This window comes from Dendronephthya gigantea, unplaced genomic scaffold (genome assembly GCF_004324835.1).
Source record: "Dendronephthya gigantea isolate DGI-Jeju-01 unplaced genomic scaffold, DenGig_1.0 000157F, whole genome shotgun sequence".
Classification (NCBI taxonomy): Eukaryota; Metazoa; Cnidaria; class Anthozoa; order Malacalcyonacea; family Nephtheidae; genus Dendronephthya; species Dendronephthya gigantea.
The window spans coordinates 325353-346985 of record NW_021163167.1 but is presented as its reverse complement, the minus strand read 5'-3'; the positions used below and the strand labels follow the sequence as shown (position 1 = coordinate 346985).

The window sequence follows — 21633 nt, the reverse complement described above, 5'->3', positions numbered from 1 at the left end:
TGTATGGACCATAGAAAAAAAAAACGGTTGATACCCTCATTTAGTGTTTGATTTTGATAATCTGTAGAAATCATTTTCTATACTTTTACCATAAAAAAATATTTCATTATATAATTATCAACCATCTGACTTAGCTGAGTATATAACATGGTGAACACTTGTAAATGAAAAAAGAATGTAAAATTCTCTCTCCTTCCTCAAACTAGGCACGTTAGATCAAAGCCAAAGACTATATCATGCTCTAATTATTCAACTATTAGAGCAAACAAGGAAATTAAACTACTCGTGTGAGCTAGATAGCTGTCGGGGAAACAGCAGTAGAAATATCGCTTGCGTTCAGAACTTGGATTTGCGTTAGAAAACCAGAGAAAAATAAAATTTGATTCTAGAATAACCGATAATTTTCTTTATGCCGATATTCTGTGTTCACCTTACCTGCACAGTTGTAACCATTGCCCTCATAGCCCATGTTACAAGTACAATTATATGAACCATCTGTATTAGTGCAATTTGCATTCACATCGCAAGGACTTGTTTGACATTCATTGATATCTGAAAATATATTACAGATGACGTTCGCAAGGATTATAATGAGTTTGATTTTTATAATCTCTTCAAATCTTTTTGTACTTTTCCCCAAAATTAAATATTTTATCAAATAATTATTAACAAGCTGAGTATATGGCATGGTGAAAAATTGCAAATGAAAAAGAATTTCAAATCCTTTTTCTTTCTTCAACTTAAGCTTGTTGGAACGACGTTAAAAACTAATAAATGTTCTCATTATTCAACTATATTAGAGCAAACAAGGAAATTAAACTATTCCTGTGAGCTAGATAGCTGCCGGGGAAACAGCTGTAGAAATATCGCTTGCGTTCAGAACTTGGATTTGCGATAGAAAACCAGAGACAAAGAAAATTTGACTGTAGAATAACAGATAATTTTTGTTTATGCCGATATTCTGTGTTCACCTTACCTGTACAGTTGTAACCATTGCCCTCATAGCCCATGTTACAAGTACAATTATATGAACCATCAGTATTAGTGCAATTGCATTTACATCACAAGGATTAATTGTTTCACATTCATTAATATCTAGAAATATATTACAGATGACATTCAAAAGGATAACATTGAGTTTGATTTTGATAATCTGTAGAAATCTTTTTCTATACCGTTTCCCCCCAAAAAAATATTTTACCAAATAATTATTAAAAAGCTGGGTGTACCGCATTGTGAACAATTGCAAATGAAAAAGAGTCAAAAATCCTCTTTCCCGCTTCAACTTAGGCTTGTTGGTGGCAAAGACTATTTCATGTGTAAATATTAAAACTACTAGAAAAACAAGGAAATTAGAGCAATCGTGTGAGCTAGGTAGCTGTCGGGGTAGCTGAGCTAGGTAGTGTGAGATAGGTAGCTGCCAAACCATTATTAAATTTCCATCTACTATTTTTTCTCAAATATTTTTAAAAAAAAATTGTTAAAAATATTCTTTCCGCTGTCTTACCTGTGCAATTAAATCCATCTCCAGAATATCCAGAATCACATGTACAAAAATAAGATCCATCTGTGTTATTGCACGTAGCATTGGAATGACATGGGGAAGATGTTTGGCATTCGTCAACATCTGAAATGACAGTCGCAAAATTTTTTTTCTTTTATTTACTATTCTTTTCTCAAACATTTGTTAAAGAATTTGTTAAAATAATATTTCCGTTGTCTTACCTGCGCAATTAAATCCATCTCCAGTATATCCAGAATCACATGTGCAAAATAAGATCCATCTGTGTTATTGCACGTAGCATTGGAATGACATGGAGAAGATGTTTGGCATTCGTTAACATCTGAAATGACAGTTGTAGCATTTTTATTTTCATTTTCTGTCTTTTACTCATACATTCGCGAAAAACATTATTTCTGGTGTAGGCCTATAATCTGTTCCATTAAATCCGTCTCCTGTATATATCGAGAATTACATATGAAGATATAAGATCCATTTGTGTTATTGGACGTAGGATTGGAATGACATGGGGGAGTTTTTAGGCATTCGTCAACATCTAATATGGCATTTTTAGTGTTTATTGCTCTATATTGAATAGATTGAATAAATTAAATCATAATTTGTTTCAGAAGATTCAGAGCCTCTGATTGGCTAAAAGCCCATGTTAACTTGAAAAGAGTTCTGGAAAGTGCATTACTTTGAGTTTTGATACATGAATCACTGTGTAATTCTTTTGTAAAAAAAACATTCGGCGTTTAGCCCTTCAGTTGCCAGTTCGGGATTTAGTTAGCTTTTTGATGTTATTAAGTATATAACTTTCTTTAAGCTGTGAATCTATAAACTGCAGCTGGAAAACGGGTAATGTTTACTGTATTTTACCATTCACTAGACACTTCTCTTTAAGCACTAATTGTTTGTACGTTTTCGGGGTTATAATACATCTTTTTCGTTTTTTTATTTAATCATTCCATTTGATATAGAATTTTTAAATGCGAAGCCTTTTAGCTAGTATTAACCATGTATGGACCATAAAAAAAAAACGGTTGATACCCTCTTTAGTGTTTGATTTTGATATCTGTAGAAATCATTCTTCTATTTACCATAAAATATTTCATTTTATTTATCAACCATCTGACTTAGCTGAGTATATAACTGGTGAACACTTGTAATGAAAAAGAATGTAAATTCTCTCTCCTTCCTCAACTAGGCACGTTAGATCAAGCCAAGACTATTCTGCTCTAATTATTCAACTATTAGAGCACACAGAAATTAACTATGTGTGAGTAGTAGCTGTCGGGGAAACAGCAGTAGAAATATCGCTTGCGTTCAGAACTTGGATTTGCGTTAGAAAACCAGAGAAAAATAAAATTTGATTCTAGAATAACAGATAATTTTCTTTATGCCGATATTCTGTGTTCACCTTACCTGCACAGTTGTAACCATTGCCCTCATAGCCCATGTTACAAGTACAATTATATGAACCATCTGTATTAGTACAATTTGCATTTACACCACAAGGATTTGTTTGACATTCATTGATATCTGAAAATATATTACAGATGACGTTCGCAAGATTTAATGAGTTTGATTTTTATAATCTGTGCAAATCTTTTTGTACTTTTCCCCAAAATTAATATTTTATCATAATTATTAACAAGCTGAGTATATGGCATGGTGAAAAATGCAAATGAAAAGAATTTCAATCCTTTTTCTTTCTTCAACTTAAGCTTGTTGGAACGACGTTAAAAACTAATAAATGTTCTCATTATTCAACTATATTAGAGCAAACAAGGAAATTAAACTATTCCTGTGAGCTAGATAGCTGCCGGGGAAACAGCTGTAGAAATATCGCTTGCGTTCAGAACTTGGATTTGCGATAGAAAATCAGAGACAAAGAAAATTTGACTGTAGAATAACAGATAATTTTGTTTATGCCGATATTTGTGTTCACCTTACCTGTACAGTTGTAACCATTGCCCTCATAGCCCATGTTACAAGTACAATATATGAACCATCAGTATTAGTGCAATTTGCATTTACATCACAAGGATTAATTGTTTCACATTCATTAATATCTAGAAATATATTACAGATGACTTCAAAAGGATAACATTGAGTTTGATTTTGATAATCTGTAGAAATCTTTTTCTATACCGTTTCCCCCCAAAAAAATATTTTACCAAATAATTATTAAAAAGCTGGATGTACCGCATTGTGAACAATTGCAAATGAAAAAGAGTCAAAAATCCTCTTTCCCGCTTCAATTAGGCTTGTTGGTGGGCAAAGACTATTTCATGTGTAAATATTAAAACTACTAGAACAAACAAGGAATTAGAGCAATCGTGTGAGCTAGGTAGCTGTCGGGGGTAGCTGAGCTAGGTAGAGTAGTAGCTGCCAAACCATTATCAAATTTCATCTACTATTTTTCTAAAATAAAATTGTTAAAAATATTCTTTTCCGCTGTCTTACCTGTGCAATTAAATCCATCTCCAGAATATCCAGAATCACATGTACAAAAATAAGATCCATCTGTGTTATTGCACGTAGCATTGGAATGACATGGGGAAGATGTTTGGCATTCGTCAACATCTGAAATGACAGTCGCAAAATTTTTTTTCTTTTATTTACTATTCTTTTCTCAAACATTTGTTAAAGATATTTGTTAAAATAATATTTCCGTTGTCTTACCTGCGCAATTAAATCCATCTCCAGTATATCCAGAATCACATGTGCAAATATAAGATCCATCTGTGTTATTGCACGTAGCATTGGAATGACATGGAGAAGATGTTTGGCATTCGTTAACATCTGAAATGACAGTTGTAGCATTTTTATTTTCATTTTCTGTCTTTTACTCATACATTCGCGAAAAACATTATTTCTGGTGTAGGCCTATAATCTGTTCCATTAAATCCGTCTCCTGTATATATCGAGAATTACATATGAAGATATAAGATCCATTTGTGTTATTGGACGTAGGATTGGAATGACATGGGGGAGTTTTTAGGCATTCGTCAACTGTTATGGCATTTTTAGTGTTTATTGCTCTATATATTGAATAGATTGAATAAATTAAATCATAATTTGTTTCAGAAGATTCAGAGCCTCTGATTGGCTAAAAGCCATGTTAACTTGAAAAAGAGTTCTGGAAAGTGCAATTACTTTGAGTTTTGATAAAACAATGAAATCACTGTGTAATATATTTTGTGAAAAAAAAAACATTCGGCGTTTAGCCCTTCAGTTGCCAGTTCGGGATTTAGTTTGAGCTGTTTTGATGTTATTAAAGTATATAACTTTCATTTAAGCTGTGAAAATCTATAAACTGCAGCTGGAAAACGGGTAATGTTTACTGTATTTTACCATTCACTAGACACTTCTCTTTAAGCACTAATTGGTTGTACGTTTTCGAGGGTTATAATACATCTTTTTCGTTTTTTATATTATAATCATTCCATTTGATATAGAAATTTTTAAATGCGAAGCCTTTTAGCTAGTATATAACCATGTATGGACCATAGAAAAAAAAAACGGTTGATACCCTCATTTAGTGTTTGATTTTGATAATCTGTAGAAATCATTTTCTATACTTTTACCATAAAAAAATATTTCATTATATAATTATCAACCATCTGACTTAGCTGAGTATAACATGGTGAACACTTGTAAATGAAAAAAGAATGTAAATTCTCTCTCCTTCCTCAAACTAGGCACGTTAGATCAAAGCCAAAGACTATATCATGCTCTAATTATTCAACTATTAGAGCAAACAAGGAAATTAAACTAATCGTGTGAGCTAGATAGCTGTCGGGGAAACAGCAGTAGAAATATCGCTTGCGTTCAGAACTTGGATTTGCGTTAGAAAACCAGAGAAAAATAAAATTTGATTCTAGAATAACAGATAATTTTCTTTATGCCGATATTCTGTGTTCACCTTACCTGCACAGTTGTAACCATTGCCCTCATAGCCCATGTTACAAGTACAATTATATGAACCATCTGTATTAGTGCAATTTGCATTCACATCGCAAGGACTTGTTTGACATTCATTGATATCTGAAAATATATTACAGATGACGTTCGCAAGGATTATAATGAGTTTGATTTTTATAATCTGTGCAAATCTTTTTGTACTTTTCCCCAAAATTAAATATTTTATCAAATAATTATTAACAAGCTGAGTATATGGCATGGTGAAAAATTGCAAATGAAAAAGAATTTCAAATCCTTTTTCTTTCTTCAACTTAAGCTTGTTGGAACGACGTTAAAAACTAATAAATGTTCTCATTATTCAACTATATTAGAGCAAACAAGGAAATTAAACTATTCCTGTGAGCTAGATAGCTGCCGGGGAAACAGCTGTAGAAATATCGCTTGCGTTCAGAACTTGGATTTGCGATAGAAAACCAGAGACAAAGAAAATTTGACTGTAGAATAACAGATAATTTTGTTTATGCCGATATTCTGTGTTCACCTTACCTGTACAGTTGTAACCATTGCCCTCATAGCCCATGTTACAAGTACAATTATATGAACCATCAGTATTAGTGCAATTTGCATTTACATCACAAGGATTAATTGTTTCACATTTATTAATATCTAGAAATATATTACAGATGACATTCAAAAGGATAACATTGAGTTTGATTTTGATAATCTGTAGAAATCTTTTTCTATACCGTTTCCCCCCCAAAAAAATATTTTACCAAATAATTATTAAAAAGCTGGGTGTACCGCATTGTGAACAATTGCAAATGAAAAAGAGTCAAAAATCCTCTTTCCCGCTTCAACTTAGGCTTGTTGGTGGGCAAAGACTATTTCATGTGTAAATATTAAAACTACTAGAACAAACAAGGAAATTAGAGCAATCGTGTGAGCTAGGTAGCTGTCGGGGTAGCTGAGCTAGGTAGTGTGAGATAGGTAGCTGCCAAACCATTATCAAATTTCCATCTACTATTTTTTCTCAAAAATTTTTTAAAAAGAAATTGTTAAAAATATTCTTTCCGCTGTCTTACCTGTGCAATTAAATCCATCTCCAGAATATCCAGAATCACATGTACAAAAATAAGATCCATCTGTGTTATTGCACGTAGCATTGGAATGACATGGGGAAGATGTTTGGCATTCGTCAACATCTGAAATGACAGTCGCAAAATTTTTTTTCTTTATTTACTATTCTTTTCTCAAACATTTGTTAAAGATATTTGTTAAAATAATATTTCCGTTGTCTTACCTGCGCAATTAAATCCATCTCCAGTATATCCAGAATCACATGTGCAAATATAAGATCCATCTGTGTTATTGCACGTAGCATTGGAATGACATGGAGAAGATGTTTGGCATTCGTTAACATCTGAAATGACAGTTGTAGCATTTTTATTTTCATTTTCTGTCTTTTACTCATACATTCGCGAAAAACATTATTTCTGGTGTAGGCCTATAATCTGTTCCATTAAATCCGTCTCCTGTATATATCGAGAATTACATATGAAGATATAAGATCCATTTGTGTTATTGGACGTAGGATTGGAATGACATGGGGGAGTTTTTAGGCATTCGTCAACATCTAATATGGCATTTTTAGTGTTTATTGCTCTATATATTGAATAGATTGAATAAATTAAATCATAATTTGTTTCAGAAGATTCAGAGCCTCTGATTGGCTAAAAGCCATGTTAACTTGAAAAAGAGTTCTGGAAAGTGCAATTACTTTGAGTTTTGATAAAACAATGAAATCATGTGTAATATATTTTGTGAAAAAAAAACATTCGGCGTTTAGCCCTTCAGTTGCCAGTTCGGGATTTAGTTTGAGCTGTTTTGATGTTATTAAAGTATATAACTTTCATTTAAGCTGTGAAAATCTATAAACTGCAGCTGGAAAACGGGTAATGTTTACTGTATTTTACCATTCACTAGACACTTCTCTTTAAGCACTAATTGGTTGTACGTTTTCGAGGGTTATAATACATCTTTTTCGTTTTTTATATTATAATCATTCCATTTGATATAGAAATTTTTAAATGCGAAGCCTTTTAGCTAGTATATAACCATGTATGGACCATAGAAAAAAAAAACGGTTGATACCCTCATTTAGTGTTTGATTTTGATAATCTGTAGAAATCATTTTCTATACTTTTACCATAAAAAATATTTCATTATATAATTATCAACCATCTGACTTAGCTGAGTATATAACATGGTGAACACTTGTAAATGAAAAAAGAATGTAAAATTCTCTCTCCTTCCTCAAACTAGGCACGTTAGATCAAAGCCAAAGACTATATCATGCTCTAATTATTCAACTATTAGAGCAAACAAGGAAATTAAACTAATCGTGTGAGCTAGATAGCTGTCGGGGAAACAGCAGTAGAAATATCGCTTGCGTTCAGAACTTGGATTTGCGTTAGAAAACCAGAGAAAAATAAAATTTGATTCTAGAATAACAGATAATTTTCTTTATGCCGATATTCTGTGTTCACCTTACCTGCACAGTTGTAACCATTGCCCTCATAGCCCATGTTACAAGTACAATTATATGAACCATCTGTATTAGTGCAATTTGCATTCACATCGCAAGGACTTGTTTGACATTCATTGATATCTGAAAATAATTACAGATGACGTTCGCAAGGATTATAATGAGTTTGATTTTTATAATCTGTGCAAATCTTTTTGTACTTTTCCCCAAAATTAAATATTTTATCAAATAATTATTAACAAGCTGAGTATATGGCATGGTGAAAAATTGCAAATGAAAAAGAATTTCAAATCCTTTTTCTTTCTTCAACTTAAGCTTGTTGGAACGACGTTAAAAACTAATAAATGTTCTCATTATTCAACTATATTAGAGCAAACAAGGAAATTAAACTATTCCTGTGAGCTAGATAGCTGCCGGGGAAACAGCTGTAGAAATATCGCTTGCGTTCAGAACTTGGATTTGCGATAGAAAACCAGAGACAAAGAAAATTTGACTGTAGAATAACAGATAATTTTGTTTATGCCGATATTCTGTGTTCACCTTACCTGTACAGTTGTAACCATTGCCCTCATAGCCCATGTTACAAGTACAATTATATGAACCATCAGTATTAGTGCAATTTGCATTTACATCACAAGGATTAATTGTTTCACATTCATTAATATCTAGAAATATATTACAGATGACATTCAAAAGGATAACATTGAGTTTGATTTTGATAATCTGTAGAAATCTTTTTCTATACCGTTTCCCCCCAAAAAAATATTTTACCAAATAATTATTAAAAAGCTGGGTGTACCGCATTGTGAACAATTGCAAATGAAAAAGAGTCAAAAATCCTCTTTCCCGCTTCAACTTAGGCTTGTTGGTGGGCAAAGACTATTTCATGTGTAAATATTAAAACTACTAGAACAAACAAGGAAATTAGAGCAATCGTGTGAGCTAGGTAGCTGTCGGGGTAGCTGAGCTAGGTAGTGTGAGATAGGTAGCTGCCAAACCATTATCAAATTTCCATCTACTATTTTTTCTCAAATATTTTTTAAAAAAAATTGTTAAAATATTCTTTCCGCTGTCTTACCTGTGCAATTAAATCCATCTCCAGAATATCCAGAATCACATGTACAAAAATAAGATCCATCTGTGTTATTGCACGTAGCATTGGAATGACATGGGGAAGATGTTTGGCATTCGTCAACATCTGAAATGACAGTCGCAAAATTTTTTTCTTCCATTTACTATTCTTTTCTCAAACATTTGTTAAAGATATTTGTTAAAATAATATTTCCGTTGTCTTACCTGCGCAATTAAATCCATCTCCAGTATATCCAGAATCACATGTGCAAATATAAGATCCATCTGTGTTATTGCACGTAGCATTGGAATGACATGGAGAAGATGTTTGGCATTCGTTAACATCTGAAATGACAGTTGTAGCATTTTTATTTTCATTTTCTGTCTTTTACTCATACATTCGCGAAAAAATTATTTCTGGTGTAGGCCTATAATCTGTTCCATTAAATCCGTCTCCTGTATATATCGAGAATTACATATGAAGATATAAGATCCATTTGTGTTATTGGACGTAGGATTGGAATGACATGGGGGAGTTTTTAGGCATTCGTCAACATCTAATATGGCATTTTTAGTGTTTATTGCTCTATATATTGAATAGATTGAATAAATTAAATCATAATTTGTTTCAGAAGATTCAGAGCCTCTGATTGGCTAAAAGCCATGTTAACTTGAAAAAGAGTTCTGGAAAGTGCAATTACTTTGAAGTTTTGATAAAACAATGAAATCACTGTGTAATATATTTTGTGAAAAAAAAAACATTCGGCGTTTAGCCCTTCAGTTGCCAGTTCGGGATTTAGTTTGAGCTGTTTTGATGTTATTAAAGTATATAACTTTCATTTAAGCTGTGAAAATCTATAAACTGCAGCTGGAAAACGGGTAATGTTTACTGTATTTTACCATTCACTAGACACTTCTCTTTAAGCACTAATTGGTTGTACGTTTTCGAGGGTTATAATACATCTTTTTCGTTTTTATATTATAATCATTCCATTTGATATAGAAATTTTTAAATGCGAAGCCTTTTAGCTAGTATATAACCATGTATGGACCATAGAAAAAAAAAACGGTTGATACCCTCATTTAGTGTTTGATTTTGATAATCTGTAGAAATCATTTTCTATACTTTTACCATAAAAAAATATTTCATTATATAATTATCAACCATCTGACTTAGCTGAGTATATAACATGGTGAACACTTGTAAATGAAAAAAGAATGTAAAATTCTCTCTCCTTCCTCAAACTAGGCACGTTAGATCAAAGCCAAAGACTATATCATGCTCTAATTATTCAACTATTAGAGCAAACAAGGAAATTAAACTAATCGTGTGAGCTAGATAGCTGTCGGGGAAACAGCAGTAGAAATATCGCTTGCGTTCAGAACTTGGATTTGCGTTAGAAAACCAGAGAAAAATAAAATTTGATTCTAGAATAACAGATAATTTTCTTTATGCCGATATTCTGTGTTCACCTTACCTGCACAGTTGTAACCATTGCCCTCATAGCCCATGTTACAAGTACAATTATATGAACCATCTGTATTAGTGCAATTTGCATTCACATCGCAAGGACTTGTTTGACATTCATTGATATCTGAAAATATATTACAGATGACGTTCGCAAGGATTATAATGAGTTTGATTTTTATAATCTGTGCAAATCTTTTTGTACTTTTCCCCAAAATTAAATATTTTATCAAATAATTATTAACAAGCTGAGTATATGGCATGGTGAAAAATTGCAAATGAAAAAGAATTTCAAATCCTTTTTCTTTCTTCAACTTAAGCTTGTTGGAACGACGTTAAAAACTAATAAATGTTTCATTATTCAACTATATTAGAGCAAACAAGGAAATTAAACTATTCCTGTGAGCTAGATAGCTGCCGGGGAAACAGCTGTAGAAATATCGCTTGCGTTCAGAACTTGGATTTGCGATAGAAAACCAGAGACAAAGAAAATTTGACTGTAGAATAACAGATAATTTTGTTTATGCCGATATTCTGTGTTCACCTTACCTGTACAGTTGTAACCATTGCCCTCATAGCCCATGTTACAAGTACAATTATATGAACCATCAGTATTAGTGCAATTTGCATTTACATCACAAGGATTAATTGTTTCACATTCATTAATATCTAGAAATATATTACAGATGACATTCAAAAGGATAACATTGAGTTTGATTTTGATAATCTGTAGAAATCTTTTTCTATACCGTTTCCCCCCAAAAAAAATATTTTACCAAATAATTATTAAAAAGCTGGGTGTACCGCATTGTGAACAATTGCAAATGAAAAAGAGTCAAAAATCCTCTTTCCCGCTTCAACTTAGGCTTGTTGGTGGGCAAGACTATTTCATGTGTTGAAATATTAAAACTACAAACAAACAAGGAAATTAGAGCAATCGTGTGAGCTAGGTAGCTGTCGGGGTAGCTGAGCTAGGTAGTGTGAGATAGGTAGCTGCCAAACCATTATCAAATTTCTATCTACTATTTTTTCTCAAATATTTTTTAAAAAAAAATTGTTAAAAATATTCTTTCCGCTGTCTTACCTGTGCAATTAAATCCATCTCCAGAATATCCAGAATCACATGTACAAAAATAAGATCCATCTGTGTTATTGCACGTAGCATTGGAATGACATGGGGAAGATGTTTGGCATTCGTCAACATCTGAAATGACAGTCGCAAAATTTTTTTTCTTTTATTTACTATTCTTTTCTCAAACATTTGTTAAAGATATTTGTTAAAATAATATTTCCGTTGTCTTACCTGCGCAATTAAATCCATCTCCAGTATATCCAGAATCACATGTGCAAAATAAGATCCATCTGTGTTATTGCACGTAGCATTGGAATGACATGGAGAAGATGTTTGGCATTCGTTAACATCTGAAATGACAGTTGTAGCATTTTTATTTTCATTTTCTGTCTTTTACTCATACATTCGCGAAAAACATTATTTCTGGTGTAGGCCTATAATCTGTTCCATTAAATCCGTCTCCTGTATATATCGAGAATTACATATGAAGATATAAGATCCGTTTGTGTTATTGGACGTAGGATTGGAATGACATGGGGGAGTTTTTAGGCATTCGTCAACATGTAATATGGCATTTTTAGTGTTTATTGCTCTATATATTGAATAGATTGAATAAATTAAATCATAATTTGTTTCAGAAGATTCAGAGCCTCTGATTGGCTAAAAGCCATGTTAACTTGAAAAAGAGTTCTGGAAAGTGCAATTACTTTGAAGTTTTGATAAAACAATGAAATCACTGTGTAATATATTTTGTGAAAAAAAAACATTCGGCGTTTAGCCCTTCAGTTGCCAGTTCGGGATTTAGTTTGAGCTGTTTTGATGTTATTAAAGTATATAACTTTCATTTAAGCTGTGAAAATCTATAAACTGCAGCTGGAAAACGGGTAATGTTTACTGTATTTTACCATTCACTAGACACTTCTCTTTAAGCACTAATTGGTTGTACGTTTTCGAGGGTTATAATACATCTTTTTCGTTTTTTATATTATAATCATTCCATTTGATATAGAAATTTTTAAATGCGAAGCCTTTTAGCTAGTATATAACCATGTATGGACCATAGAAAAAAAAAACGGTTGATACCCTCATTTAGTGTTTGATTTTGATAATCTGTAGAAATCATTTTCTATACTTTTACCATAAAAAAATATTTCATTATATAATTATCAACCATCTGACTTAGCTGAGTATATAACATGGTGAACACTTGTAAATGAAAAAAGAATGTAAAATTCTCTCTCCTTCCTCAAACTAGGCACGTTAGATCAAAGCCAAAGACTATATCATGCTCTAATTATTCAACTATTAGAGCAAACAAGGAAATTAAACTACTCGTGTGAGCTAGATAGCTGTCGGGGAAACAGCAGTAGAAATATCGCTTGCGTTCAGAACTTGGATTTGCGTTAGAAAACCAGAGAAAATAAAATTTGATTCTAGAATAACCGATAATTTTCTTTATGCCGATATTCTGTGTTCACCTTACCTGCACAGTTGTAACCATTGCCCTCATAGCCCATGTTACAAGTACAATTATATGAACCATCTGTATTAGTGCAATTTGCATTCACATCGCAAGGACTTGTTTGACATTCATTGATATCTGAAAATATATTACAGATGACGTTCGCAAGGATTATAATGAGTTTGATTTTTATAATCTGTGCAAATCTTTTTGTACTTTTCCCCAAAATTAAATATTTTATCAAATAATTATTAACAAGCTGAGTATATGCATGGCGAAAAATTGCAAATGAAAAAGAATTTCAAATCCTTTTTCTTTCTTCAACTTAAGCTTGTTGGAACGACGTTAAAACTAATAAATGTTCTCATTATTCAACTATATTAGAGCAAACAAGGAAATTAAACTATTCCTGTGAGCTAGATAGCTACCGGGGAAACAGCTGTAGAAATATCGCTTGCGTTCAGAACTTGGATTTGCGATAGAAACCAGAGACAAAGAAAATTTGACTGTAGAATAACAGATAATTTTGTTTATGCCGATATTCTGTGTTCACCTTACCTGTACAGTTGTAACCATTGCCCTCATAGCCCATGTTACAAGTACAATTATATGAACCATCAGTATTAGTGCAATTTGCATTTACATCACAAGGATTAATTGTTTCACATTCATTAATATCTAGAAATATATTACAGATGACATTCAAAAGGATAACATTGAGTTTGATCTTGATAATCTGTAGAAATCTTTTTCTATACCGTTTCCCCCCAAAAAAAAATTTTACCAAATAATTATTAAAAAGCTGGGTGTACCGCATTGTGAACAATTGCAAATGAAAAAGAGTCAAAAATCCTCTTTCCCGCTTCAACTTAGGCTTGTTGGTGGGCAAAGACTATTTCATGTGTAAATATTAAAACTACTAGAACAAACAAGGAAATTAGAGCAATCGTGTGAGCTAGGTAGCTGTCGGGGTAGCTGAGCTAGGTAGTGTGAGATAGGTAGCTGTCAAACCATTATCAAATTTCCATCTACTATTTTTTCTCAAATATTTTTTAAAAAAAAATTGTTAAAAATATTCTTTCCGCTGTCTTACCTGTGCAATTAAATCCATCTCCAGAATATCCAGAATCACATGTACAAAAATAAGATCCATCTGTGTTATTGCACGTAGCATTGGAATGACATGGGGAAGATGTTTGGCATTCGTCAACATCTGAAATGACAGTCGCAAAATTTTTTTTCTTCCATTTACTATTCTTTTCTCAAACATTTGTTAAAGATATTTGTTAAAATAATATTTCCGTTGTCTTACCTGCGCAATTAAATCCATCTCCAGTATATCCAGAATCACATGTGCAAATATAAGATCCATCTGTGTTATTGCACGTAGCATTGGAATGACATGGAGAAGATGTTTGGCATTCGTTAACATCTGAAATGACAGTTGTAGCATTTTTATTTTCATTTTCTGTCTTTACTCATACATTTGCGAAAAACATTATTTCTGGTGTAGGCCTATAATCTGTTCCATTAAATCCGTCTCCTGTATATATCGAGAATTACATATGAAGATATAAGATCCATTTGTGTTATTGGACGTAGGATTGGAATGACATGGGGGGTTTTTAGGCATTCGTCAACATCTAATATGGCATTTTTAGTGTTTATTGCTCTATATATTGAATAGATTGAATAAATTAAATCATAATTTGTTTCAGAAGATTCAGAGCCTCTGATTGGCTAAAAGCCATGTTAACTGGAAAAAGAGTTCTGGAAAGTGCAATTACTTTGAAGTTTTGATAAAACAATGAAATCACTGTGTAATATATTTTGTGAAAAAAAAACATTCGGCGTTTAGCCCTTCAGTTGCCAGTTCGGGATTTAGTTTGAGCTGTTTTGATGTTATTAAAGTATATAACTTTCATTTAAGCTGTGAAAATCTATAAACTGCAGCTGGAAAACGGGTAATGTTTACTGTATTTTACCATTCACTAGACACTACTCTTTAAGCACTAATTGGTTGTACGTTTTCGAGGGTTATAATACATCTTTTTCGTTTTTTATATTATAATCATTCCATTTGATATAGAAATTTTTAAATGCGAAGCCTTTTAGCTAGTATATAACCATGTATGGACCATAGAAAAAAAAAACGGTTGATACCCTCATTTAATTATTAAGTCAATCAAACTCCTCCGACAGTGTAAACCACGCTTTTTTTCAAAAATACTGAGCAATTTTGGTTTCTTCCAAAAAAGTGATAATTTTTTTTCGGAACTAGCTATATCTGCATGATTGAGACCCCGTTTACACTAGAACTAAAGTTTCCGGATTCATCACGAAAGCGGAATGTTTTAGTACCGGATTCATGTTGCTGTTTACACACGCAGCAATTAATCTGATAGAAAATGTACTCGGTTTTAAGCCGTATCCGGAAACTTTGAATCCGTAAAAGTGGAAACTTCGTATCCAGAAACATTTGAATCCGGAAAATCTTTTTGTGTAAACGCTTTGCACGACGAATCCGAAGAAATAACAAATTACACAAAATCTCTGCGTACCTTCACAATTAGTTCCTATCCCAGTATAGCCTTCCTTGCATGTGCAGAAATAACTTCCTGGTGTGTTTGTACACGTTGCATTATCATGACAATATCCACCAACACAACATTCATCCAAATCTGAAAAAAATAAGTTGTGAGGTGCGTCAGTGAAGAATTCATTCTTCCTTCTAAACTTGTTTAGGATCGATTGATTTGGATCATAAAAGGCTTAAATACTTTCAAAAACACTTACTCAAAATTATTTTTCAATAATCATTTGCACATCAAAATACAATACTTGGCCGAGTATGTATTTATGTAAATTATAAGTATGTAAGTTTAAAAAGGAATGTTGTTAGTTATTTCTTATCCTAAGAAAGCTAATTCTTAAATTTTTACATATGAAACAACTAGGCTACATGTTAAAAAATTATGTACTTTATTCTATATTGGTGCTTTATATTTAGCGACAAATAAAGTTAAATTGCTGATGAGCCCTGTTTACGCTACACTCGATTTATTGGCGTGACACAGCACGGCTACATGGGTACCCGTACACATTTTGGCCTTTGTATTAGTAGCCTGAACCCTATTAAAATTGACTGTAGCGTAAATGGAGCTATGATTTTTCTGTGTTTATACACCAAATGAACCTGCCGCCTTTTAAAATGCCTATATCACTCGTGGAATCTTTATGCATTTCAAAAGAATGTAAAAAGTTAGTTAATATATTAAAAAAGTTTTTTGATTTAGTGCAACAATTTTGAAGATACTAGCCCTTAAACTACCTGCAGTTCCTGAGTCCCAGGCTCCTGTAAACAATGGGCAGTTTCAATTGAATGGCCGTGTTTAAACCCAGGAGGTTGGGACTCAGGAGCCGCAGGTACTTTAGAGGCTTGTATCTTCGAAATTATTGCACTAAATCAAAAAACGTCTTTTAATATATTAACTAACTTTTTACGTTCTTTACAAATGCATAAAGATCCCACGAGTGATATAGGCACTTTAACCCTTTTCTTGGTAATTGTTTTTATGAATAAAGTTTTTTTAAAGTTTTACTCGCCTTCAACAACAGTTATTTCTTGTGGTGAATCACTGAGAAAAAATGAATATTGGAAAGTAGCATTGGGTCTGTCAAACACATCTATACGTTTCCTTGTGCTATCCATTACATAGAAATTATCTTTCCCTATTGCAACGTTTACTGAACTCGTTGTACCAGGGTAGAACTTGACTTCAGACGTTGAACCATTGAAATATGTTTTCATAAGAGAATAACTATCACTAGCATCGATATAATCAATCCAATAAATAACTTCATACTGAGGGTCAACTGTCAGATATTTTGGTGATGTGTCGTTATGGTAAACAACTTCATTTGTGTCTTTGTCGAGAAAATAGCGAACAATGTCTCCTTTGTTGGCGTCAGCAAACACAAGGGAACTAAAACGGAGAGACATTAATCCAAATTTAAAAGTTATGGTAAAAGCATGCAAATCCTAGCCATGTGATTATGATAATCACAGTATTTCTTTCTTTTTATTGAAGTATGTTAGTTAGTTATGAAATAATAAGCCTATCGCACGAGTTATAGAGCGATTCGCTGAACAATATATTGATACTGGACAGTGGTTATAATACACTATATATAGCTGGGCCCTATCTCTATAAAAGAAAATCACGGATAAACTTCCAGTCATCTAAAAAATGAAAAAAAAACACTGCGCGTCGCCATGAACGCAAGAATTTGGTGATTTAAAACGGCATTGACCCATCTTGGGGTTGGTGCAATATATTTTTTTTAACTTGATCGCCAGACTTGGATATTTTTTTTTCTTTCTGCATATTGGTTTGGTATGTTTGCTAGAGTATGTCCATGCAGTTTAAGATGACATCAGTGATGTGGGGTCGTAAAGATACACAGATTAACGAATTATACAATTTATACCCTTATACCATAATTTGGACGAATTATACCATTTCACACATTTTACATTGAAAGTAGTCCTTGCACGCGTGTATAGTGCAAGTTATCAATCTGGGGCCGGTTGTATGAAAACTGGATAGCGCCATCCACTAGATAGTGATTTTTTCAATTGCTTTAAGATTGCCCGTTTTTGGGTATAACTTTGATTAAATCTTAGTATTCCTTAATTAATTGAGAATCATCTTTAATAATTGTTGGTTACGAAGCTGAAATTTTATGGCTCTTTGAGTATTTTTAGAACGGTTGAAAAAACCACTATTCGGTGGATAGTGCTATCCGGCTTTCATACAACCGGCCCCTGTAGTTTAAAAGAGTTGATACGAAACTAATTTGGGGCTCATCATTCTTTTAAAATTTTAATCGCATTTAACTTCGCCGCATGCATTTAAAACCTGGAACTCAATTTTTAGGTCCTGGGAAATCGAATTCGTCCGAGTTGATTCCTCTATGAGTTTCAGAAACATTGCGACAATTTTGGCTGTAAATTTTGATGGTTCCTTGTTGAAACACGTAAATACAGTCGTTATCATGCATGTGTATATATAGATGTACCAAGCTGCACTGAAGAGGCGTTGAACGCCGAACCATTCATGTCTGCAGATTGCTTTTCTCTGTTGAATGATATGACCTTCGTACCATATCAAAAAAATGAGCTGATGACATTATAATTTCATTTATAAATTCCGTTTTTATAATAATTTATAAATTCCGTTTTCATATATTTCATGGTATTTAATAATTAAAATAATTTACCAAACCACTGACTATAGATGAGTAACTTAACTTGCAGAAAAAGATACGAACATATTGTCGTATTTTTGCCATTTTTTCACAAAAATATGACGGTAAACTTTTATTCTTTGAAAATATAGGGCGGTTGCGAGTCGCTATGACTACAAATAAACTTATTTTCTCACATACCACGGACCCTCCAAACCCTCAACCCACATAAATTTTCTTTCATGTAACCATCCCTATGCTTAACTAATTTCGTTTAACTGAGGCGAGGGGTTGCTGCATGCATGCATGTATTTCTAGTTAATTTATCTATTAGCTGATTGCCGACAAGGCGCGTAGCACCGACTATAAATGTATGTATATGTATGTATAAGTCTTTATTAAAATTAGAATGTTGCATAAAGGAGTCACAACAAACGTGGGACATTGCATCTCTCAAAGTGACGAGCAACAAATTTTTGAGCGAGTAGATCAAAATTTTGTTTTATTATATATTATAATTTAATTTTATTCATTCACGTGTTAATTATTTGCGCACCTGTTATCTGGATCACTATCCAAGTCGACAACATTAGCAATATTGGTTGGATTAAGCTTCGTTGTATTTCCAGTATTCAAGTCAATAACATTTAGTGATTTGAATAGTCCAGTAACGTAGTAGACCTTTCTTGTTACATGATCTACTGTAAACCGAGAGATGGTCGTGAGAGATGCTATCGTGGTTGCATTACTTCCGTCCAGTTTAACTGTGATCAGACTGGTGCCATCGTAGTAGAGGAGTCTTTTAGTCCCAGAATCATAATTTAGTTTCACGTCGGTTGCGGATAATATGGTCACTGTTGTGTTACCGTCAGAGAATACGCCTTTGATAGCATCGGTTGTTGCATAGTATATGGCTTCCACTTTGCACGTCAACACTACCCAAATTTCAAAAAATAATTATTATAGAGAATACATAGGCAAACTCTCACCGTACTCTCAAAATACCTACAACACTCGCCGTTAAACGTTAAAAAGACTTTAATAACCCATATCTATAATTACTATTCACTGTAATTTATATACAATCTCCGCTTTGATTGGTTAGCCACATAGAAATAATTATGACGTCAAATTTGCAAAATATTATAACTCCCGGTATTTGTAATTAAGACTATATGTAATTATTGCGTCAATTTTACAAATAATTCCTGGCGTTCTGTAATTATTAAGTCTTAAATATAAAATAATAGTTTTTTAAAATCAATTTAAAATCAATAAATAAGAAAATAACTACTCAATAAAGTAGTTTTACCGTATAAAGCGCCCCTGGTTAACGGGATTCAGGGCTAGGCAGAATAATTTACCAGACCTCGAAAGTTGTAATCGCATTGGCAGATTATTTTAAAATATTCTTTAGAAATCCATGATCAATAGCGTTGTTATTAAAGTATTTTGACTTTAAAATTAAGTTTTTTAATTTATTCTGCCTAATCCTAAAACTGCCACTGGAGCCTAACTTTTGGCTTGATAATTAATTCTCAATATCACGCTCAATCTCGTGACGAGATTCTCGTCCAATATTTTTTTCATAAAATTATGCATTTTACATCATTCCGAGAACACGCCCTAGATTACATGACAGCTGAACCCGGCCCTTATGACAGCTAAATCCTTGCGATTACCTTCACAAAAGAAGCCATCGCCACTGTAGTTTGCTTTGCAAGCGCAGTAGAAAGATCCATCCACGTTTGTGCAAGTTGCATTTGTATGACACGGAGCATCCCGTTCACATTCGTTGATATCTATATTCGATATAATTGTACAAATTTACGAAATGATCCCCTTGAATAAATAAATTAAGTAATCCAGTATTTCCCACTTGAAGGAAGAAAAAAGATTGAAACAGAAATGACTGTGTAGCTAGTTAACGGATTTAGCATTTTAACATCGTATAATTATCATACACAATGCAGGAGTTGCCAGTCGCGGACGTTTATAAAGACAGTGGTCTGTAACATAAATCTTTGTGATGTGTTCTAAAACTTTGATGCAATTGGAAAATGAGAAATGTTCAAAAAATGACCACCCTAGAACTTGCCTGTGCAATTTGTTCCATTCCCTTCAAACCCAAATAAACACTCGCACGTGTAAGAACCGTTTGGATCTCCCTCCGCACATTCATCGATGTCTGTCGAAATTTAAAATGATGAGGTTAATTAAATTAGGTTGATATGAATGGATATACACCGTTCTTCCCCCAATCCAATTTTTTCGTGATTAAAACATTAATAATATCATTATCTGAATATCGAATTTAGCGTTATTGATAATTTTTACATAATATATAATTCCACAGTAAATGGAGTTCTAGGGTAGGGATATCCCGATGAAAAACCTGTGAGTTTGTAAAGTGCCCAATGATACCATTTAAATTTTACAATTGAGAATTTGACATTTTCTGTCGAAAGCGTCACTTTTTGAACTGCACATTTTAGGTAAGAACGATCCATTTTCCGTTAGAACTGTTCACTTCGGAAAATAGGCGGCGCGCGTTAAGATTTCTGCATGGGTGTCCAAATATTGCAACAATATGAAGCTTCGAGCAATGACAAACTGACACTGACAGGCGATCTCTTTTTGCATTGTAACCTTATATCACAAATCGTTATAACGAAAATGACAAAAAAATTATGTAAATATTATCTAATTAGCTATATAGGGAAACGTCGCTTGAACATGTACGAGACGTACAAATCCACACGATTTGCATCAAATGCGACTGACATACGGTCATGATTATACAGTGCCGAACAAAATTTATTTCTATCAGGGCTTACTGCGCGCTGATTACTCCGGCGTCAGCGACGGAGTTGAAAATTCGCCTCGGTTTTGTTTTGTTTTTGTTTTTTTTTTTATTATTTTTCGTCGTCGCAAGTCTGTAATGGCGCGAAACATTCTAGTATTTAAAATGTGTATATGATTGGATCTATCTATGTCCCAGTCTTGTCTCCCAAGAGTTGTGGTGCACAGCTTTGGCTAATTTTCCGATGCGCGATTCGATTTCGCTCGCATGATACGGCAATTCCTCCAAGAGGAACAAATAAACCGTTCTTTTCATGCTTTTCGATTAAGTTTAGACTGAATTGGGGTAAGAATATATTTAATACGTGTAGATTCTGGTCCTATTTTAGTAATATCGCTGCTATTTCGCCGTTTAACAAGATGATGTGGTCGTGTATGGGCGCTTTGACTCGTCGTAGTTTGCACAGGATTGAAGATTTAATATAACTATATAAGCGAGAATTCCAAAGGCAAAGTGTAAGACAAAGCGAAT

At 33.1% G+C, this 21633-nt stretch overlaps 1 protein-coding gene across 1 annotated transcript; it reads right to left on the bottom strand.

Annotated features, from left to right (window-relative positions):
* Window positions 1–14579: 14579 nt before the first annotated feature.
* Window positions 14580–20809, bottom strand: LOC114537450 (low-density lipoprotein receptor-related protein 2-like). The gene is made up of 7 exons (XM_028558494.1): window positions 20695–20809; window positions 20398–20487; window positions 19982–20101; window positions 18856–19234; window positions 16656–17035; window positions 15611–15730; window positions 14580–14692 (listed from the first exon to the last, which is right to left on the bottom strand). Exons 1-7 carry the CDS (start codon window positions 20807–20809, stop codon window positions 14580–14582), a joined length of 1317 nt encoding a protein of 438 aa, XP_028414295.1.
* Between the last annotated feature and the right edge of the window lie 824 nt (window positions 20810–21633).

Coding starts and splice junctions, on each gene's coding strand:
- LOC114537450 (XM_028558494.1), bottom strand. CDS start 20,809: ATGGATCGTTCTTACCTAAAATGTGCAGTTCAAAAAGTGACGCTTTCG. Junction 17,036..18,855: donor GATAGTGATCCAGATAACAG/GTGCGCAAATAA, acceptor TCTCCGTTTTAG/TTCCCTTGTGTTTGCTGACG. Junction 15,731..16,655: donor AGAAATAACTGTTGTTGAAG/GCGAGTAAAACT, acceptor TATTTTTTTCAG/ATTTGGATGAATGTTGTGTT.